General features: G+C 33.2%; 1 protein-coding gene and 1 pseudogene across 1 annotated transcript; both read left to right on the top strand.

Annotated features, from left to right (window-relative positions):
* The first annotated feature begins 9,539 nt into the window (after positions 1-9,539).
* LOC131395612 (olfactory receptor 8K3-like) lies at positions 9,540-10,448 on the top strand (annotated as a pseudogene).
* Positions 10,449-18,224: 7,776 nt separating this feature from the next.
* On the top strand, positions 18,225-19,085 carry LOC131395352 (olfactory receptor 8K3-like; the record flags this gene model as incomplete). Its single annotated transcript, XM_058527265.1, has 1 exon — positions 18,225-19,085. A coding segment is annotated over one exon (861 nt), but the record flags the coding sequence as incomplete, so codon positions are not given.
* Between the last annotated feature and the right edge of the window lie 331 nt (positions 19,086-19,416).

Genomic DNA, 19,416 nt, shown 5'->3' with positions numbered 1-19,416 from the left:
TTCTAGTCCCATTCCAAAGCTACTGTTGTCAAGACAGTGTGGTCTTGGCATAAAAACTGATCAATAGATCAATGAAATAATATTGATAGTCCAGAAACAGGCCCACACATATATAAATAGCTAATTTTCCACAAGAGTAAAGGTGAAAAGACAATTCAATGGAGAAAAGACAGATTTGTCAACAAATGGAATAATTGAATATACACATGCAAAATAATGAACATTGATCCACAATGCACTCAAAGATTCATAAAAGCTAGGTCATAGATGTATATGTAATACCTATGTGTCTAAAAGTTCTAGGAGAAAACATATTAGAAAATCTTCACGACCTTGAGTTATGCAAAGACTTGTTAGATACAACACCAAAAGCAAAACTGATAAATTAAAAATTTGATACATTTAACAAAATCAAAATTTAAATCTTCTGGTCTTTGAGAGATACTCTTAAGAGAGTGTAAAATGAAGTTATAGTCTGAGAGATCATATGTAAATATGTTTCTCCTAAAGGGTTGATTCTACAATATACAGGAGTCTCAAACTCAATAATTAAAAAAAAAAAAAGACTCCCAGAATGGGCAAAATATTTAAAAATCATTTCACCAAATAACATAGGAGGATGGCAAATAAGTACACAAAATGTTGCTCAGCATCATTATTCATTAATGAAGTTAAGTTTGAAACCTCAAGGCATGGTGAATGTAGTTAACAGTACTGTATTGTACTACTGAAAGATGCTAAGAGAGTAGACCTTAAATGTTCTCACCACAACAAATCAATAATTATGTGAGGTGATAGAAGTGTTAACTAACCTTATCACGGTAATCATTTTACAGTATATACATATATCATCACGTTGTACACCTTAAACCTAATATAACATGTCAATTATATGTCAACAAAGTTGGGAAAAAATTCAATGAGAGAACACTGTATATTATAATATCTAGTTGATGAGTATGTGGAGAAAATGAAATTTTCATACATTACTGATGGAAAAGTAAAATGGTATAAATATTATAAAAACTGATTTAAGCATCACTGTCTTAAAAATTAAACACACATCTAACATAAAATTTAGCCATCCCATTTCCATGTATTTAGCTAAGAGAATGGCAGTGCATATTATTATAAATGCTTGTATGCAAAGGTGCCTAGCAGCTTTATTTGTAATAGCCTGAACTGGAAACAACCCAAATATTTATCTGTTTGAGAACAGATAAAGAAATTGTGGGATTTCCAAGCAAGTGAATACCACTCAGCAATAAAAAGTGATGAATTATTTGTGCATACAAAAAATATGGAAGACTTTTGAAATATTTATCTTGAGTGAAGAACACCAAAGAGTAACTTATAATTACATTTACAAAATAATAAAAGAATACAAACTAATTTATAGTTACACTAAGCAGATCAAACTGGAAGTCCCAGAAAGTGAAAGAAAAGGACATACGTGTCATACATCTTAGAAAGAAAGAAATTAAGCTGTTTCTATTTGTTAATGATATGGTGTCCAATAGAAAATCTCAAGGAATCCACACACACAAACAAAAGAACCTAGAACAAACATGTGAGTTCAGCAAGGTGACAAGATACCAGTTCAGTAAACAAATATCAATCAGAAATATATATATATTTCAATAAACCAAAAAATAAACATTTAAAATCACTCTAAGTATAACAAAATGCTTACATAGAAACTAAGAAAAGATGTACAGGATCTGTATGCTAAGAATACAAAATGCTGATTGAAGAAATCAAAGAGGATCTAAATGAACTGATAGAGATGTTAAGTTCATAGATTAGAAGATTAACTATAGTAAAGATATCATTTCTTTTCAAGCTAATCTATAAGTTCAATGCAAACTCAATTAAAATCCCAGTAAGATATTTTGTAGTTATAGATGTTTATACTAAAACTTATGTGAAAGTCCAAGGACCTAGCCTAGGTAAAACAAGTTTTAAAATATGGAATAATGAGGAAGGAAATACTCCATTCCATGCTGTGACTCACTATATAGCTACAGTAATCAAGACTGTGTGGTATTAGTGGAGAGATGGATATATAAATCAATGGAACACAATCAAGAACCCAGAACGAGACCTTTACAAAAGTCTGATTGATTCTTCATGAAGGTACAAAGGTGATTCAATGAAAGAAGAATAGTCAGTTTAAAATATAGCCAGTTTAAAATATAGGAGTATTTGGATGTCCATAGGAAAAACAAACAAACAAGCCATGTTGACCTAAACCTTATGCAGTTCAAACTAATCCAAAATAGAAAACAAACATAAAATGTAAAACTATAAAACATTTAAACAAGAACATAGTGGAAAATCTATATCCAGGACCTAGGGCTAGTGAGGACTTTGTAGACACAACATCAAAAGCACAATCTATAAAAGTAAACATGGATAAGTTGTACCGCGTCAGAATTAGAGCAAACTACCAACTTCACTCTTGGACGCTCACTCCAGGGAAATAAGAATTTATGTTCAGACAATAACCATCATAAAAATGTTTATAGAAGCATTATTTGCAGTAGTTGAAATTCGGAAACAACTCAGATGTCTTTCAATGGGTGAATAGTTTATAAACTGTATCATCAATACCACGGAATACTGAAAAAAATATAAAGGAAATCTCACTTAAAATGGAGTTGGAAGGACAGAAAGGGGGCCCTCACACACTGCCCCTGGATATCAATTACAGTCCACAACAAGAAAGTGTCAATTACAGACCCCCAATAAGAGGAGCTCTCCTTGCCCAACAACAAGCCCAACTAATGGGAAAACATCATCACCTTGAACACTCACTTTCCTCCAGTGGACTTTTGTTCCAAACAATCCTTCCCAACTTCCTCCCTTTTCTTTGTAAAGTAACATTCCTCTCCTTTCTTTGTTGAACTTGCCTATGGTTTTTGCTATAGCTTGCTTGTCCAGAATTGCAATTCCTCTGCTATTCCTGAATAAACCCATTTTGCTGGTAAAATAATTGGCTGTTTTATTTTTTAGGACGACAATACTACTCAGCAATAATAGAGAAACAAACAACTGATACACACAAAAGCTCATATAGACCTCAACAGAATTATGCTGAGTGAAAACAGTCTGTTGCAAAAGATTGCAAATGGTATTTCTTTCATAAAACATTCTTCAAAAGAGAAAATCATAACAATGGAAAATGGATTAGTGGTTGACAGGGGTTAAAGACACAGGAATAAGATAATGGAAGGGGGCAGGTTACAAAGGAAAGGCATAACAGACCTTTGTGGTGATGGACTAGGTCTGTATGTTGATTGTTGTGGTGGTTACACAAATGTACACATATGAAAAAATTGCATAGAACTATATATACACAAACTAAGTGCACGCAAGTGAGTGCATGCAAAACTGGTGAAATCTGAACAAAGGCAGTGGATTATACAAATGTTAATTTCATGGTTGCAATATTGTACCGTATTTATGCAAGTTGTTACCACTTGGGGAAACCAAGTGGGACACAGGAACTCTGTGCTCTTTTTTTGCAACTTCTTGTAATTCAATAATTATTTCTAAAAAAAAAGTTTAAAAAACGTAAATCAAAGGCTGCCCGGGACAGTCTGGGGCAAGAAGGAGTAGAATGGAAATATTACATAGACACAAACTTTGAGAGTGTGGATAAGCTCATTATCATGATAGTTTTAATTGTTTTTCAGATACATATGTCAAAATTTATCAAATGTTATACTTCACGTATGTGTAGTTTCTTATTTTCAATGATACGTTAGTGAAGTTTTACTTAATTACTAATGCCAAGACTCAAACCAAAAACAAATGGAAAAGTCAATAATAAAAACACACATGTTACAGTGCCAGCCCAGTGGTGCAGCAGTTAAGTTCAGTGCACTCTGCTTTGGTGGCCCAGGATTCACAGGTTCAGATCCCAGGCACAGACCTACACCACTCATCAAGTCATGCTGTGGCCGTGTCCCAAGTACAAAATAGAGGAAGATGGGCACAAATGTTAGCTCAGGACCACACTTCCTCAAGCCAAAAGAGGAAGATTAGCAACAGGTGTTCGCTCAGGGCCAACCTTCCTCACACACACACACACACAAAAACACACGTTACAATAATACCAGTTAAGAAGAAACATGACATAATTTGGGCACCTGTCATAGATTTGAAGATCCAAGAAACCTCATATATTTTATGGTGGAAGAGTGTATTGGTACAATTTATCTGAAATATTTCACAAAATTAATTAACCTATTGTATTTTCTCTTACCAAGAGATCTCACTAGTATATGTGTGGGTAAGTATGGGTTATGTGTAGGTGTAAGAGTAGATGTATCTATATCTGTATAAACACATACACACACACAGAAGCAGATATTTGTTACGGACATCACAGAGAATTTGTTCACATCATACTAACATGGCAAGCTAAAGGCCTTTCACTGGATTTTATTTCGTAGTAGTGCTGGTGAAGAACTGAGGTAATAGACAAACAAAACATCTACCAATAAATTATAGACCCATGATATCTGTTATATATTATCGACTGTAATCAAGAAAGAAGCAAAAGAAATCACAACAGGGGTATATCACAAATAATTAAAGTGAACTAAATTCAACAATACAATTTACAGCAAAATAACTAAAAATATATGTAAACAAAATATTACATGTTTGCAGAGTATACTGATCATGTGGACATATATCAAGTACAGGAGGATATGTGTGAAGGTGGGCAAGAAGCACTGGAGGGAGTGTTAGACAATATGGAAAAATAAGAAATATTGAAGTATAATAAAGGAAAAATATCATGCAAAGAAGTCCTAAACAGACAGATAATAACAATTCACTATGAAACGAGAAATAAGAATAACTAATTTCTCTCCCAATGGCCAAAAAGAAAAAAACAACAGCAACAAAATAAAGAAAACAACACCTTATATACACAGTATATTATTATTTTTTAGTTCATGCAAGTATTATAAGTAATGCAATAGGACAGTGTTTAAATACATCTCAATTGTGTCATTCATTTGAGGACATCTCGTAGAACTGAGGAATACTGACAAGCTTGTTGTATAGGTAAAATATTTTAATCCAGATCTCTGTATGATTGTATTATTCATCATTATCCAGAGAAACAGAATCAATAGATTATATATATACATACAGAGAGAGTGAGAGAGAAAGATTTTAAGGAATTGACTCATGAGATTTGATTGTCAGTTCTGACAAGGCAGAAAACTTTGGGGCAGTCTGGCACTGCTGGAGTTGATGCCGAAGTGCTGAGTGCAAAGGTGGGAAACTCAGAATCACTATGTTTCAGTCTAGAGGAAGAACTGCTTTTTCTCCAGGATATCTCAGTCTTTGCTCTTTAGGTCCCTCAACTAGTTGGATGAGGCCCAGCCTCACTGTGGAGGGGAATCAGCTGTACTTAAAATCCACTGATTTCAAATTTAATCACATATAAAAAATATCTTCAGGGGCAATGGGGGTAGGAGGTGGGCACAAGGGGTGAAGGAAGACATACATATGGTGATGGACAAACAAAAATGTACAACCAAAAATTTCACAATGTTATAAACTATTAAAACATCAACAAAAAAAAATATCTTCACAGCAACATCTAGACTGATGTTTGACCAAACAACTGGGAACCATAGGCTAACCACATGGACATAAAAATTAACCATCAAAGTGGGGGAAAAAAAGAAAGTTAACTGAAAGTAAAAGGTAGGAATGTAATACACAAGCAAGCAAATAAATCTAACTCACTTGCTGGTAAATACAAATTATTCTAGACTATTAATAAGCACACATTCCCACCTTGCATTCTGTTAAGTTTTCAAATACTTAAAGGAAAATCAAAAAACTGCTTGATCTTTCTTCAGGGAGAGACTCAGGGTGAAAGAGTTCATAAATTGTTCTCACTATTCCACATTGTGAAGCATGTGGTGGATCCAAGACAGAGGTTGCATTACAGGTAAACAGTATATTTCATGTGGTGTCATATTTTACCAATATCCAGCTAGTTTTAGTGACATTTGCAAGATAATACTTTTACTCAATGGCAAAACACAGTAAAATATTAGGATTTCTGATTCACTTCTGTGTGCATTCTACTACTGATAATGCATGAGCAGAATAGGACTGCTCCCCTTTTTCTTCAAATTGTTCAAATATTTTCAGAAATACTATTTGGATATTTTAAATTTCAATACCATATTGCTTATATAATATATATGTTTATATAAATACTTAATCATATGAATAAAAGAGGTAAAAACTAAGAGTAAATAAAGCCTAGCTAAAGTCAGGAATAGAAGAAATATATATATGGCAGAATTATGAAGCCGCTGGTATTCAGTTTCTAGTTTGATGTTCTTTTAAATCCTCATCATTTAGAGACTCTAGGCTCTTATTCTCTTCTCAAAAAGATTGTAATACTTCATAAATATTTAATTCAATATATAAAAGTGAATTTTTTCCAATATCTGTATGAAACAAGGGATTTCCCCTTACATTGAGATGTGAAAAGCAATTTTTGGACATTAGGAGACTTTTAAGTACTCAGTTTTATGGTGATGTACAATGGACAACATGTTCAGTTTTTGATGAAATCTGAGAGTAAGCAAATATCATTTTCTCAAAGAGTATAGCTTTAAAAGATAATCTGATAATCAACACAGATAGTAAAGGAGGAAAAAGTAATTTGATGCTTTCCTTAGAACTCTAAAGCTGGTGAGAGAAAACCCTTCTATCCTCCCTCATCTTACAGGAAATCAGCACTTACTAGAGTGATTTGTTTTCTTTAGCTTTTCATCATTGCACCTAAACCAGATTAATATTGCTTCTTTTTCCTTTGATCTAGCACATTTTTTCCTAAGAGTAGTTTGGTATTTCTGACACATGAAGGTATGTACATGGGGACAGAATATGCTTTAGAAACTCACAACCTTGTAAGCAATGTTTTATGTGAGAAAGTGTGGCTTTCCTGTAAACGCATTTATAACTCAATGTTTTAAATGATGTATTTTTCTATTTGTTTCCTTAGAGCTCACTCAAGGACTCCTGACACTGCTATTTTCCTTGTAGCCAGGTCCAATTCTATTTGTTTATTTACTTTTTTAAGGAAGCATAGAAACGTTTTTTGAACCACTTTTTCTTTTACCTTAGCCTGCCATCCTCATTTTACTCTGGTATTACTCTGGTATTTCTTTAATTGGTGGCTTATTAGAGATATTTATATGCACCTTTATTTCATTATACTCATTTACGTCTGCATTAAATGCTAGGTAGCGAGTTCTTTGTGGCCTTAATGTGCAGATAGACTTAAAATAACATCAAGGAGGCCATATATATATTTGTGTATTTTATCTTGCCAGTATGATGTTATATAATATGCTGATTTAAAACATTTTTTTTTTCTGTAAAGAATCTCTTTATCCAAAGGGAATGTTTATGAAAGTTCATTATATAAAATCTATTCTGATGATCTCACTTTCTCTTGACGTGCTCAGTTTCCTATGCTAGTCTAGGTTCCTCCACGACAAAATATACCTTGTGTGTTACAAACAACTTAGTATATGTCAACTATAATGAAAATGCACCTGGGGAGGAGGAAATATGTTAGGTTTTAGGCTTTAATTTTTTAAACAATATTTTAATTAAGGTAGAAGATAAATTATCCAAGATAAGAGCACAGCCATGTTCCAGTTGTAGTCAAGTACTCCAGTTGGAGTTGGGTAATGCGGAGGTGGGACACTCTGAGGACACTTACCTGGATAACACATTACTCCATCTATTCATCGTCATACCCTTGACAAAGAGTTAAGTCACAAAAACATAATTTATATGTACATATATAATAATATTCCATTTCAGATAATGCACTGTCTCCACTTAAAAACAATAAAAATAAACACAGGAAATAACCCAGTGTACTTCGTATTTGAAGGATGCTTCCAAGTACCATAAACACATCGAGACATTTAATTCTCACATCTTCCCAATAATCCTACAAAGAAACAATTTGACTTTGCTGATTTGTATAAAGAGATTAAGAAAACTTACATCATCTGCCCAAAGTACTCCTTTGTATCTACCACAAATATGGATACTGAAGAGAGTATATCTACCTATGTATATTTCCTTATATACAGACAAATAATCTCTACTGTGATCTTTTAGAGTTTCCTTATTTATACACCTCTGCCCAATACAGTTTGTGTGATAATTGTTCATGTACCATCTGTAGTCATAATGGCTTTCATAGGAATGTTTTTTTTTGTTTGTTTGATTTTTTGTTTTTTTTTTCGTGAGGAAGACCAGCTCTGAGCTAACATCTATTGCCAATCCTCCTCTTTTTTTTTATCCCCCCAAAGCCCCAGTAGATAGTTGTATGTCATAGCTGCACATCCTTTTAGTCGCTGTATGTGGGACGCGGGGTCAGTATGGCCAGAGAAGCGGTGCTTCGGTGCGTGCCCAGGATCTGAACCCGGGCCGCCAGTAGCGGAGCGCGCGCACTTAACCGCTAAACCACGGGGCCAGGTCAGGAATGTGTTTTAAAGTAGGGTTTACAAATGTTTCCACACATAATTTGAATTTAGATTTTAAAAATTCGATTATGTAATTAACATATGTATTTTCATATGTGATTATAACTTGGTAAATGTAATTATGCAATTACCATTATGTAAAGACAAACAGAAAAGTTTAACAAATACCTATAAACCTAATACCTAAGGTTTTTACCACTTTTCATTTTTGCTTCCTTTGTCTACATTTGTATCAGGGTTTGCCACCTTGGCCCTGTTGGCATTTTGGCCTGTATAATCTTTGTTGTGGAGGCTACCCTAATACAGTAGGATAATTAGCAGCCTCATTGGACTCTAACCATTAGATGTCACACCCCTCCTCCAGGTGTGACAACAAAAATGCCTCCAAATATTATCAAATGTTTTTACAGGGACAAAGTTTCCCTAATGGAAAAACCAGAAATTTCTATCTCTAATTGTATCTCTATCTCTGTTTAGAAATATATATAACTAATATACATACAATAATATATAAATATATTTAATATATAAATACAAAAATATAAAATATATGTTGTATATAAAATATAAAGGGTATTTTATAAAAATATAAAATGTATTATATGAAATATAAAATTTAAAATATAAAAAATACAAAATAAAGCTAATATATATAAAATATATCAATATATAAATATATTTATATATCAATATAAAGTATATTTTATATAAAATACAAAACTTATTTTATACAAAATATACAAATATATAATAGTATACAAATATATAACCATAATATATATAGTACTATATATATGTTTTATTTGCAAGGTGTGGATTATTTTAGTAGAGTCTAATTGGTAAATATAGATTTATTTTATCTATACCAATTTTGTATACTAAAAACTTGCCAGATTATGCTATATGAAAGCTACTGACTATGCTGATGTCTATCCAGAATAGGTTTTCTGATCAACCTGGAAAGAAAAATACAATCTAATAATGCTGAACAAATTCATTCTCACGGGGATCACAAAGCACCCTGAGCTGCAGGCTCCATTATTTGGGCTCTTCCTCATCATCCACCTGATCTCAGTGGTGGGCAACTTGGGCCTGGTCATCCTCACCAAGTTGGACTCTGGACTACAAAAACCCATGTACATCTTTCTCAGACACCTGGCTTTTGGTGATCTTGGATATTCAACAACCGTGGGACCCGAAATGTTAGCAAATTTTGTTGTGAATCAAAATACAATCTCCTACTAATTTTTGCCACATAGCTGGCTTTCTTTCTTGCGTTTATTATTAGTGAACTTTTTTTTGTTGGCAATGTCCTACAACCGCTAAGTGGCCATCTGTAACCCTCTGCTGTCCACAGTCATCGTGTCCCAAGGGTATATTTGATGCTGGTGGCAAATATTTTTACAGCACATCTGTTTCTCTTTTATTTACCATCAAGCTTTTAAATTCATCCTTCTGTGGCTACAATGTCTTCCATCATTTTTACTATAACAGTCTCCCCTTGTTATGTTTGCTGTGTTCAAACACACATGAAATTGAAATGATTATTCTGATATCAGTGAGTTGTAATTTGATATCACTTCTGATAGTATTTGTGTCTTACCTGCTCATCATTGTATCCATTCTCAGGATGAACTCTGCTAAGGTTAGACTCAAGATTTTTTCCACTTCTGGATGCCACCTGACAGTGGTCACAGTCTTCTATAGGACTTTGATATTTATGCATGTGCAGCCCAAATCCATCATTCCTTTGACAATAATAAACTGGCTTCCATATTTTACACTCTTGTTGTTCCCATGTTAAATCCTTTGACCTATAGCTTGAGAAACACAGACGTTAAATATGCTCTTCACAGGACATGGGAAAAACGGTGCAATATCTTTTCTTAGGTTCGTTGTGCTATGTGGTTCCTTTGAATTAGATTATCAATGTTAAACACTGTTATATGTTCCTTCAGATGGGAAAGCCAGGGTAAATGAGTTTGACATGTATTTAGAGACTGACTTGTGTGTATCAGTCATACTTCCAAGTTCTCTAAGTACATTAGTGAATAAATAATAAATATATTTTCCTTCCTTGAGGAGAAGAGAAGAATTATAAACATAATAATTAGATAAGTTTTTAGTACATTATAATGAGTTAGAAGACTATAGATATTACACCAGGCAAGGAGTGTGGGTATGCTGTGTGGGAGTAAATAGAGAACAGCTGTAACAGAAAGGGATTTAAAATGACTCGTGTTATTCTCAACTACTAGAATAGACTTTCCAGTGTCTATATATTTGTGTGTCTGTATGAGTATTTTTCTGTAAGCACATTCTTTCTGTTTAGCCTTTGTATGTTTCTACGTGTTGTGTTAAAACGTACTTGATTGTAGTTTCAAGGAACCTCAGTGTATTGTATTAATTTGAAGTAATCAGTCATCTGAATTTGCTCAGATGTCTCCATTCCACCTGGGGATCTTTGTGTTGCTCTTTTCTTATTAGTGCCATTGCTTTCATGTATTAGTTCTACAGAGTCTATTAACTCAACATACTTAGCATTTCAGCAACCCATAAGATCAGCACAGCTTCTAATTTTTCTATACCAGTCCGTTTGTCTATAACAATGGATATTTCAATTGAGCTAAGTTTCTTGTGGCTTGTCGTTTCTATTTCCAGATTTTTACTTTTATTTTTCTGCCAGCTTGATCTTGATTCCTAGCTGCTTGTTTTTGTCTAATGGATTGTTCTCTTTCTTATCTCTCTGAAAAACAAGAATAATTCTTGTTTAAAAGTTATGTTCTAGTTGTTTTTGTATCCTTGCATATGAAATCTACTCTATGATATATTAGGCTGTTGCCTTTGCTTCATATGTCAGACTTTCCAGAAATTTGACTCAAATGAATGTGTACTATATTTTGATTAGGGTGTATTGTTGGACTACGTTGATTTGACAATCTTACTTGGAGGAAGCAAAAGGACATGACCCCATGACTTGGACGATGCTGTACTCTTTGTGAACCTGTAGTGTGTATGTATCAATTTATATACTTGTCATAACTTTTGGACATACTTCCTACATAACCCTCTGCAAGTTCTCTTATTTTTCATTTATATTTCTTATTTTTTACCATTTAATAGACTTATTTACATCATAGAGAGCCTGGAGTGTTTTCTGAGTCCACCACCATGGAGTAAAATTATCTGTGAAGCTAATCAGATTTGAATAAAAATAATTCATAAGAATAAACATATATATATCGTCATGTGAGGATAAGTATTACCAATGCTGTTGCAGTTTATTTTTTAATTATTAAGAAAAAAATATACAGCTAAGTTTAAGCTAGTCATGTGTAAATATTAAGAAAATATGTCTTTCCTAGATCATGTGTGTTGGACCAAGATACAGTGAAATGGTAATGATACATGGATTTGAAAAAAAAAAACTGTGAATAAATGTAACCCAATATCCCACTTCTAAAAAATATCTTGGAGTGTCTTTGATTATCCCTCAGATTATAAACCAAAAAGGAGAAAAAAATGTATGGATATTTATATATTTTGATAATATATTTCATTTATTTAAGAAAACAGTCTCTATTTCATTATTAAGTAGGTACACAATTAATATCAAAAAGTATTACATTTTCTATAGAATATAAAAATTTAAAAATCAGGAATTTATGCATAACATAAAAAGTTGCTTAGTATTATTATTCATTAATGAATTTCAATTTAAGCTTCAATGAAATAACATTATATTTCAACTAGAATATCTAGTTGGTGAATACGTGAAGGAACTTGAACTTTCATACATTCTTGATGGAAAAGTAAGATGATATAAATATTTAAAAACCATGTGGTTTAAGATTAATTGTCTTAAAAATTAAACATGCATCTAACATAATATTAGGCATCCCACTGCCATGTATTTACCCAAGAGAAGTGATAGCACATTTTATTATATATAAGTGATTGCAAAGGCCCAAAGAAGCCTTATTTATTATAGTAAGACACTGGAAACAATCCGATTGTTTTTCCATTCGAGAATGGATAAACAAATTGTGGGATATCCAAACAAGCGAATGTCACTCAGCTATAAATATTAATGAATTATTGGTACACAAAAAATCTGAATGACTCTCAGAGTGATTATACAGAAGCTTGCAGGATATTGGTCCTGTCCACAACATCCATAAAGCAGTGGATTCATGTCGAAGCATCCTTGATTTGGTCCCATCCAAAATGTTCATAAGACATTTGGTCCTGTCCAAAATGTCCATAAGCATATTTGGTCCACATCAAATGGTGCTTGATATCTGGTCATTTTTCATCCTGTCCAAAATGTCCATGGAGGCATTTGGTCCACACCAAAAGGTCCTTGATATTTGGTCCTGTCAAAAACTTTATGGCATGGACTAAATATGCTTATAGATGTTTTGGACAGGAACAAATGTCAAGGACATTTTGGCATGGACCAAATGTCTTATGGACCAAATGTCTTATGGATGTTATTGACAGGACCAAACGTCCTGCAAGGACGTTGATGTAAACACGAGATAAAATGCAGAAGAGTGAATATACACAAACACACAAAAGAATACACGCAAAACGGATGAAATCTGAACAGAGTATGTGTATTATACCAATGTCAATTCCTGGTTGTGAAATCATACTATAGTTATACAGGATGTTATCATTGCAGGAAACTGGGTGAAGATGATACAGGACATTTTTGCATCTTTTTTTTACAACCTCCTGTAAATCTATAACTATTTGAATGCAAAATCTTTTGAAAATAGCAAATTAAAGTTGTCTTGGTCAGGTAAGGGGCAGGGATGGTAGAATGGAGTTCATATGTGTGAACATTAAGAAATTTTGGGAGTGATGAATATATTCATTATCTTGATGATTTTGATGGCTTCATGGGTATACATGTATGTAAAAACTTACCAAATTCTACACTTTGTGTATATGCAGCTTAAACAATGTCCAGAAACAAAGGCAAAGTGACTGTGAAAACAGACCAGTAATACTCGTATGAAATGTCAGTTGTTGGACATCTTGGAAAGAAAAGGGAAGAAGCAGGACAATAAACCATATGAAAGATACATATAATACTATAAATGCCCAATTAACAAGAAGGACATAATTCATGCACCAGATGTGAAGAGGAAGATCAAGGGTAAGTCTTGGATGTATTAGTGGAAAAGTATATTGGTATAAGCAATCTCAAATATTTAGGAAAATCAATTATATTATACTCCCTCTTATCAAGATTATGTATATGTATAATATATTATAATATATATATTATTTAGATAATATTACATGTATACAGACATCATTTTTAAGGGGACAAGCTCGAGGTTGTTGATTAAGACTGTGTATTGTAATGATGTTGGCAATAGCTGAGAGTTGGAAACACAATATCTACCAGTCAAGAAAGATAAGTGAAATTTGTTAAATATATACCGTGAATTATAGTGCAGAAAGAAGCAAAAAAGCCATAACATTGATGAATAGTAAATAATTAAAGTGACTTAAAGGCAGCAATGAAGTTTATAGAAAGGTAACATATATACATAGTTATATATATACACAATATTACTTTTTTACAAGAATAAATTGGTAATTTAGGCTTATATCAAGCAAAATAGAGTATGTTTCAAGGTGGGAAAGAAAAATTGAAGTGGGTATTGGACAGAATGGAATAAATAAAATGCTTCAATGTGCATTTAAGGGAAAAAAAATCACAAGAGAAGTTGTAAGTAGTCGATGATGGCAACTCGTGATAAAGTTAGAAGAATGAGTAACTAATTTCTGCCTCAGAAGGGTGGAAAAACAACAGGGAAAATTGAGGAAACAACACATCACTTTTGCATAATGTATAATTTTTATTCCATTTAAAAATTTAAAATAATGTAATGGAACAGAATTTTAACATTTCTCCACTTTGTCACTCATTTGAGGAGACCACTGTGGAAATGGGGACTCTTGATGAGCCTGCCCTAAATATATACCATTTTGAGTCCTGTTGGTACAAAGGGAAAGTTAACTAAAAGCGAAATTAATTAATTAATTAATTAAAACTTATTCACTGGTGAATACAGATTGTCCTTGACAATTAACAGACAACCTCCAGACATTTTGTCACGCTTTCGTATGCTTTAGGGATAATAAACAAACTACTTAGCATCTCCTCAGGTAGAGTCTCAAATGGTAAAAACATTCATAAATTGTTCTCAATATGCCGTGTTAAGAAACACATATGGCAGTCAAGACAGAGACTTCATTAGAGGTAACATCCATAGACTATTTCATGTTGTGCCATATGACAGCAATATCGACAATGTTTCAGTGGCATTTGCAAATTTCTAATTTAATTCCACGGCAAAGACGTAGCAAAACGTGACCATTTCTGATTCAGCTGTCTTTGCTTTCTAATGACCATACTGCTTGAATAAGAATAGGAACTCTCTCCTTTTTTCTTCGTATTAAGTTTTTTTAATGTTTTCGCATGGGTCGAGAGGTTAAATGCTCATATGAATCTTTGAAACTTCATTGTTGTACTGTTTATAAAATATTTATGTTTTATGTGAACAATTTTATCTCTAATGGAGGTCAAAACTAAGAGCAAATGAAGCACAATTAAAGACAAGAAATTTTAAAATTTGGCACAATTAAGAAACTGCAGATATTCAGGCTCTCCTTTTGCTGTCTTTCCAAATACTTCTTTAGTGACTCTAGACCCATTTTGGGCTCCTTAAAAAATAATTTAACATTTAATGATTATTTAAATAAATGTATAAATATAATTCTAACCTGATATCTTGATGAGGAAAACAGGAGTTACCACCTCATATTGATATGTGAAAAACATTTGGATATAAGGAGACTCTTACGTATTCAGTTTTACGGTAATGGTAAAATGTTCGTTTGGCATGTTCTTCATTTCCAGTGGGATCTGACAGAAAGTATAATTATCTCATAAAAGTATAGCTCTAAAGCATAATTATCTCAAAAAGTATAGCTTTCAAGCATAATTATCTCAAAAAGTATAGCTTTAAAAAAATAAAAAATTGAATATTCAATTCTTGGATAGTAAATTATGAAAAAGCAACTTTATTCTTTCCATAGAACTCCAAAACTAGTGAGAGGAAATGCTTTTATCTTTCTTTACCTTACAGGAAAATTGGTGCTTACCATGTGCTATTTATTTTTTTACCTTCCATGATTGTAAAGGAAAACAAAACAAAAACAAACACAAACAAAAAATAAGACATACTGCATTTTTGTTGCATTTACTGAATATTTCTCTAACATTACTATCTACTAACAAGCACTTCCATATTCCTAATGTAAAAAAGGTGTGTGCATCAGGGCAGTGTAGGATATCAAGAGGTCACAAACTTATAGGCAAGATTTTAAGTGAGTTAAGTGCAAATTACATGTTATTACCTTTATATTTAATGTTGTAAAATGGTATGTTTTTATCTGCTTATAGCTCACTTAGAGAGTCCTGACTTGCAATTTTATTGTAAACAGTAAATTTTTTATTCCTTTTTTCAAACAAAATCATTGATGTCCACAAATTTTTAAAGCAAAAATAATTCCCTTACCAACATGCCATCCACCTCCTACTCCAGTATAATTTTTTATATATGGGCTTTTAGGATATTTAGATACATTTTACGTGATTATACATGTTTATCTGCATTATGTGCTATATTAGAGTTTGAAGGAGTTCCTGTAGGCTTAATATGCAGAAAGATTTCAAATCACATCCAGGAATCTGGATATCTCATCCTTAGTGTAGAATTTTATTTTGTTTCCATGGTGTTGTGTGTCTTATTGACTATCAACATTTTTTTTTCTTTATTGTAACCCTTAATCCAAAGGGAATTTTTATGAAACTTCACTACGAAAAACCACTGCCATTGACTCCTTTTGTCTCCCAATTTGCCCAAATTTCATCACACTCCTGTAGTCTTGCATGATAAAGTGCAATTGATTTGATACATACAAGTTAGTGTATCTCAATTTTAATGAAAATGCCACAAGGGGAAGAATAATATTTTAAGCAAATATACATCAAAATAGCATATTAAAATAGATAAGAAAATTAGAAGATAAGTAATCCAAAAGAATAACAATTTGCTTGTTCAAACTTAAGGAATAAGGGGTAGGGTAGGGACTGGGATGAGTTGCATGTCTTAACGTCCTGCTTGACCAATTCTTCACCTATTCATCGCAATAGCTGTGACAAAGAAGTTATTACAGTCCAGAGAACGTACATATATACATAAAGAAGACGTCTTTCAGGTAAGTTACTATCACCATTAAAAAAAAAAAAAAAACTATGTATTTGATATTCAAGAATTATTTCCAGATAACATAGACCCGTTGAATCATTGAATCTTCGTTTATACTTCCCAACAACTTCGCAAGGAAATGTTAGTTTTATATATGAGAATAAAGAATTTTACATAACTTACATTATTTGCCCCAATTAACCCTCTGTATATATCATAAAAGGATAGCAGAAAATATACCTACATATATCTCCTGGTATGTTTCATCATAATCCCTAAAAATAATTCCCGCCTATGCTTTTCTTATTCATACTCTTGTCAAATATCTGTCAAGTGTGCTAACTTTTCCACCAGAACCACCTGTAGGCGTAAGATCTTTCATACGACTAAGTTGATTTTTTTGTTTTTGTGAGGAAGATCAGTCCTGAGCTAACATCCATGCCAATCCTCCTCTTTTTGCTGAGGAAGACTGGCCCTGGGCTAACATCTATTGCCAATCCTCCTCCACTTTACATGGGACGCCGCCACAGCATGGCCGGACAAATGGTGCATTGGTGTGCGCCTGGGATCTGAACCCCCGCCGCCAGCAGCGGAGTGTGCACATTTAACTACTACGCCAGGGGGCCAGCCCTACGACTAAGTTTTAAGTAGTGGATTATATGCATTTTTGGAATCTGTGGCTGGAAATTTTTATTTCCAGTTATTTTTTTATTTAACTAGCGTATGTATTACATCATATTATTAATGCATTTTATAAACGTCATTATGTGATTGTATCATATAAATGATAAACATAAAACTTTAAATAATAGTGTAATAACCACCCATATATCTAATAACCAATGGATTAACATTGTTTTGACTTGTTTTCATTGTTCCTTTATTATCCATTTCTGTGTCTCTATCTATTTACCTATCTAATTATCCATATTTATATAATCAGCATTTCTCACCCTTGGCACTATTGATATTACTGACAGAATATTGTTATGGGCTAGATATAGGATATAGTAGGGTATTTTGCAGCTTAACTGAGCTCTAACCATTAGAAATCTGAAGCACCTCAACTCCCAGTTGTGACAACCAAAATGTCTTTAGACATTGGAAAATGTTCTTTGGGGAGTAAAATCACTCCAGTTGAAAAGCACCAATCTATTTCCATATCTCTTTCTATCTCTGCATATATTTTAATATGTGGGAGATGGGTATATTTTCAAATATACTTAATTGGAAAGTTTGGATGTATCTTATTTTTACTACCTTTGTATACTAAAATGTCTCCCAGGAGATAATATATAAAATCTATTGACTATGATGATGCATCTATTCAGAATAGGTTTTCTAATAAACCTGGCTGGAAAACCACAATCTAACAGTGCTGAATGAATTCATTCTCATGGGAATCACAGACTGCGGTGAGCTGCAGGCTCCATTATTTGGACTCTTCTTTATCATCTACCTGATCTCATTGGTGGGCAACTTGGGCATGGTCATCCTCACCAAGATGGACTCCAGGCTGCAAACACCCATGTACTTCTTTCTTAGACACCTGGCTTTTACTGATCTTGGTTATTCAACAACCGTGGGACCCAAAATGTTAACAAATTTTGTTGTGGATAAAAATGCAATCTCCTATTATTTTTATACTACACAAATAGCTTTCTTTCTTGTGTTCATTATTAGTGAAGTTTTCATTCTGCCAGCAATGTCCTATGACCGCTATGTGGCTGTCTGTAACCCTCTCTTCTACACAGTCATTATGTCACCAAGGCTATGTCACGTGCTGGTGGCAATCCCCTATCTCTACAGCACATTTGTTTCTCTTCTAGTCACTATAAAGATTTTTAATATATCCTTTTGCAGCTACAATATCATTAGACATTTCTACTGTGACAGTCTCCCTTTGTTATCTTTGCTCTGCTCAAATACGCGTGATATTGAATTGATTATTCTGATCTTAGCAGGTTTTAATTTGACTTTTTGCCTTCCCATACTTCTTGTGTCTTACTTGCTCATCCTTCTAGCCATTCTCAGGATGAACTCTGCTGAAGGTAGGCACAAGGCTGTTTCTACCTGTGGATCCCATCTGACAGTGGCCACCGTGTTCTATGTGACTTTGATATTTATGTATGTGCAGCCGAAGTCCAGTCATTCCTTTGACACTGATAAAATGGCTTCTATATTTTACACGCTGGTTATCCCCATGTTGAATCCCTTATCTATAGCTTGAGGAACAAAGATGTGAAATACGCAGTACAACGGATGTGGAAAAAACTATGCAGTCTTTTCTCTTAAAGTTTACGTGCAATATGATTTCCATAATTTGGGTTATGTGAATTTTCTCTGTGGGTCTTTAGAAGGAATAGTAAGCACAGGTGAATACAACATACATTTATAGATTGCTTTCTAAGTGCCAGACACATTTCTACATGCTATAAATACATTAGTACACAAAATAGGAAAAATATTTTCCTTCCTTGAGGGGGAGAAATGAATTAATAATATAATAACTATGTAAATTTTATACTGCATTAGAATGGATTAGGGCACAGTAGACCATA

The sequence above is a fragment of the Diceros bicornis genome, chromosome 31 (genome assembly GCF_020826845.1).
Source record: "Diceros bicornis minor isolate mBicDic1 chromosome 31, mDicBic1.mat.cur, whole genome shotgun sequence".
In the NCBI taxonomy this organism is placed as follows: domain Eukaryota; kingdom Metazoa; phylum Chordata; class Mammalia; order Perissodactyla; family Rhinocerotidae; genus Diceros; species Diceros bicornis.
The sequence above is the reverse complement of the archived record's forward strand: the minus strand, read 5'-3'. Positions and strand labels throughout refer to the sequence as shown.